General features: G+C 35.3%; 1 protein-coding gene across 1 annotated transcript in view; it reads left to right on the top strand.

Moving 5' to 3' along the window:
* adisspa (adipose secreted signaling protein a) overlaps positions 1 to 3,494 on the top strand; it is a 10,190-nt gene extending 6,696 nt beyond the window's left edge. Inside the window, exons 5-6 of the mRNA XM_084101293.1 lie at positions 1,709 to 1,834; positions 3,069 to 3,494. Coding sequence (XP_083957419.1) covers positions 1,709 to 1,834; positions 3,069 to 3,139 — 197 coding nt within the window. The 3' untranslated portion in view covers positions 3,140 to 3,494. The remainder of the gene's footprint in view (positions 1 to 1,708; positions 1,835 to 3,068) is intronic.
* The last annotated feature ends 1,501 nt before the right edge of the window (positions 3,495 to 4,995 follow it).

Raw genomic sequence — 4,995 nt, 5'->3', positions numbered from 1 at the left:
TCACACCAAATATTGATTTGATTTATTTAATAGGAGTTAAAGGAGAAGTTCACTTTTAAAATGAAAATTCTGTCATCATATAATCACCCTCATGTTGTTTCAAACCTGTATGAATTTCTTTCTTCTGCTGAACAGAAAGGAAGATATTTAGAAGAATATCAGTAACCAGGCAGTTTTTGGGTCCCATTGACTTCCATAGTAGGAAAAAAATATACTATGGAAGTCAATGGGACCCAAAAACTGTCTGGTTACTGATATTCTTCTAAAGATCTTCCTTTCTGTTCAGCAGAAGAAAGAAATTCATACAGGTTTGAAACAACATGAGGGTGATTATATGATGACAGAATTTTCATTTTAAAAGTGAACTTCTCCTTTAATTGATAATTCAAATCTATTTATGACATTATTTTTGAAAGCATCCTCACTTTACAGCATTTTTACACAATGCCGAAAACTTTTCACAGAACTTTAGCTTTGCAGGTAGGTTTCTTCAAGCATCTTGGAGACGTTGCTACAGATTTAGCCTGTCTCTGTTTTTTCAATTACTTCATGTATTTTCAGACTCCTTGTGCATTCAAAAATTTCACTGGATTATTACAATTAATGGCAAAAGAAATGTTTGGAAATGTAAGCTGATGTTTCCTACTGACACAGTACAGCAAAATATATAAATAACTGGCTTAAAGGGATACTCAACCGTTTTTTCATATTAAACTATGTTATTCCCTTAACTAAGACGAGTTGATACATACCTCTCTCGTCTCAGTGCGTGCACTCAATCGCTCTGGTGCGCGGCGACACTTTGATAGCACTTAGCTTAGCCTAGTTCATTCATTAGGAACCAAACAGAAATGAAGTTAGAAGCGACCAAACACCTCCACGTTTTCCCTATTTAAATACAGTTACACGAGTAGTTACACGACCAAGTATGGTGACACAAAATAAAACGTGGCACTTTTCTAAGCGGGTAAAAAGGATAACTATAATGTATGGCGGAATAGCACTTGAAGTTGGGAGCACTTCGACTCTGCGCAGTAAAAAGTCACATTGATTCTAATGACAGAAGTGAGAGGAAGAGGATTTTTCAGGAGTGACTTTTTACTGCGCATTTCATAGTTTAATATGAAAAAACGCTGGAGTATCCCTTTAAAACATTTTTTTTGGTGAAAATGCTAATGTGCCTAAGCCTTTTGCACAGTACTATATATATATATATATAGTTAATTATTCCAAACTTTTGACCGGCAGTGTAAGTAGCACTATCAGAGCAGTTAATGTGGATAAAAGATTGTTTGTATCCCTGACAGGTAATAAAACATCACGCCAAATGCTAGACGTCATGTTACGATCAATAGCCACACTCCTATTTCAATCCGTCATCATTCTCTCCATTAGCTGAAACACACTTAGTGCGTTTATAGTGGTTTCATTTTTCCCACAGTTGAATCTCTAGGGAAATCTTGGAAGGTTTGCCAAATCCGAGAATACAATTTACATTCTAAAAGAAGATGCAAGCACTTTGCACTCAGTTAGATGATTATTTCTCTATAATGATTTCGATCCTCAATCTTATGCTGGTCACTGATACTTTTACTTTCACCTGTCTTTTTTATTGTCCCTGTTATTTTGTGATGTCTTTGTACCCCTCTCTATCTGTATCCATCCCACCCATTGGCTTCTCTGCTTCGTCTTTCTCTGCTCTTTTAAGGGGGAGTGCGGGTGGTTTGCGAGTACAGCGCTCAGCAGGAGGGAGTGGTGCAGGAGGAACTCACCCTGGTCAACAGGAGCAGAAGGGACAGCAGCATTCGAGTTAGATTACAGGCCAGAGTTATGGGTGAGATACACTCTCTACACACACCAACTGCTGACAGATCTCTAGTCGCTCATAACAGAGCCTTCATGAGGTGAAGTCAAGTGTGTCGTTTTTGGACCAGTAGCTGTCTCTGAATAATAAGCTGGGAGAGGAGAAATTATATATATATATTTTTTTTTAAATGACATGAAATGACAATACTGCTGGTAACACTTTACAATAAGGTTTAATTTGTAACCATTAGTTAATACATTAAAGTTCCTACAATTGGTTTACATGCATCCAAGGTTAATAAAAACACACTTTAATTTTCTGATAATATACATTGCAGCATCACCCTATTCTCACAGTGTCTGAAATGGTTCGATCAAGAATCTGGTCTCTCTAAACCCCTTCTTTCTAAGAGTCTACTCTGCGCTGATTGGTCAGATGGCCCAGTCTGTTGTGATTGGTCTACTGCTTACAGTGCATGTCGGAAACGAAACATCCATTACCATATCTGAATTTCAGCTCTGGAAGCTTCCTCAGCACTTGATACACACACAGTGAGATGAACAGTAAAGATGGCATCCTCATCCTTTGGAAGTGCATGCAAAGTGGATTTCCCGGCATGTCGACAATACAAACCAAACTCTACCAGGCCTCGGCTTCAACTACAGTGTTCGTGGGCAGCCAATGAAGAACATTGGCAGGCATTATGCAAATTTGTTACAAATCTTTATAGGTTGCAGGAAGCAAGACTGGAATTACTGATGAATCCTTTCAGGCCATTTGTTGTGATCTTTGAAACTCTGTAGACCTTTTACATTCACAAACAGCTTAATTACACTACATAAAAGATAATCTCCGAAAAACCAGTTTAATTAACATGACTTAATGAGCAATATATTCATAAATAAGATTCATAAATGTATTTTAATAAAAGTATTATTCATTGTTATTTTATTTAAACTATTATAGTTAGCTTATGCTAACAAATGTAACCTTATTATAAAGTGTTGCCAAAATATTATTCACATCACCTGCCACAAATGTAAGCCAAAACTCTAAACTTTCTAGTATACTTGTGTAACAATACAAGAATTGGTAATATTCATATTTTTGGAAATATTTTGTAGAATGGATTCTGAATTAGATTTTTATTAAAAAAGCCCAAATGGCTCAATTTGATTTTTAAGAAACATTGTGAGAATTAATTTGTATATGGAAAAATGTCCCTCCACTAAAATAATAAACCACCTATTGTCTTTCACAGAGCGCCACCACGGAACACCAATGTTACTTGATGGAGTGCGGTGTGTTGGTGAAGAAAAACACACAAAATAATGACACAAAGAATATGTGACTAAACCAGTTTGCTTTGTGCAAATGATAAGAATAAACTGAAATGAAAGCACATGTGAATGTGCCTCAGAATGTGAACAAACCATCTCACCCCTATCCTGTAGGATCAGTTTCAACTGATTTGTTTCTGCACTAATACAAAAATAGAGCCTCAGTTCTAAGGCTACTTATCACATCTGCTAATGGAATCACATATTTAACTTTAGTTTAATTGTTTAACTAACAGAATTGTAAAGGTCATGGGTTATTATTACAACAGAATTGAATTAAAAAGCGATTTAAAGAGAAAAGCAATACCAATGCATCTGGCCAATAATAAAATAAGTCAGAAGTTCAACTTAGTTCAGATTTTCTCTGCTGTTTGGTATGAGTAGATTCACTAACATTCACTCCAGAATTTTACATTAGCCACAAACTGAAACTTTTTTTTTTTTTTGGTTCAGCTTGATAATGTATTGAATTTAAAGTGTGTTTCAAGAACACTCAACTCACTCTATTTATTTTGCCAAGTGCTAACTGAACCACATCATTGTCTGAAGAAAATAATCTATGTATAATCATGTGCATATACATTATATATATATATATATATATATATATACATATATATACATACATACATTTATTTATTTATTTATTTTATTTTTATTCTAGAAAAAGTTATTGTTTTGATCTTCTTGTTATATATAGGAAATATGCTAGACCAAGACACTAAACTCCCTGCAAGGAAGGTAATTTTAAAGAGGATATATTATGCCTTTTTACAAAGTCTTGATTTTGTTTTTGGAGTCTGCTAAAATAGGTTTTCATGCTTGAATGTTCAAAACATTTATTATTTTTCACATATTTTACATTGTTGCAGTTTGTCAGTAACGCTCTGTTTAGTTCCTGTCTCTATGCATCCCATCCTTCCGAAAAGCGCAATATGCTCTGATTGGTCGGCTCGATCAGTGTGTTTGATTAGTCAGCCGCTTCGAGAGTGTTTCGGAAATGTCAACAACTACTAACCCAACTCAACTAGGCCTCACCCCTTTTTTGCATATGTCTTGGGTGAGAATTCTTTAAATGAGGGATATTGTGACGTGTACGTTCCCGGAAGAAAACTCAAGACTACAATCGAGGCATTTGAGGAAGTTCAGAAACAGTGCTTACTGCTATAGAGAATAACTCCCTTTGGAGCAGAGGTGGACAGTAACAAAGTACATTTACTTGAGTACTGTACTTAAGTACACTTTTTGAGTATCTGTACTTTACTTGAGTATTATTTTTTCTGGAAACTTTTTACTTTAACTTCACTACATTTGAAAGACAAATATCGTACTTTTTACTCCACTACAATTCTGTCAAGGTCCTTGAGTAGAAAGTCAGTCGGGATGATTTTGGTTGGAAATGAAAGTCGGCGTTGGATTCTGACATCAACCTGATTTTCATTTTCAACGTTGGGTTTGGTCTTCTAAATACAAATTTTGTCATTGTTTTGGTGCACACTAGCTTATAGATAACAGTAAGGTTAACATATTCATACTAAAAGCCAAAAAACTTTAAATAGGGCACTATTTGAGGGAACAGCCATTTGGGTGTCCGAAACCATTGTGGACGTTATTGAGTGCACTTATTCAACCTCACATTCAATCCCACTACTGGAACTGTGTTCTAGAAATAAATGTGATATTGATATGAGGGTAGGCAGGCATAGATTCAGAGGCATAAGGTACTGTAAGTATTGCACACAAAAATGCAACAATAATAAAACAATGCATTGACATTTACTTTTGACACTAAAAACAAGTACTTCTGTGCTTTTACTTAAGTAAAATTCGGTCTTTACAACTTTTACT

This window comes from Abramis brama (assembly GCF_963993115.1).
Source record: "Abramis brama genome assembly, chromosome: 2".
In the NCBI taxonomy this organism is placed as follows: domain Eukaryota; kingdom Metazoa; phylum Chordata; class Actinopteri; order Cypriniformes; family Leuciscidae; genus Abramis; species Abramis brama.
Note: the sequence above shows the minus strand (reverse complement) of the source record. Positions and strands in the feature narration are given on the sequence as shown.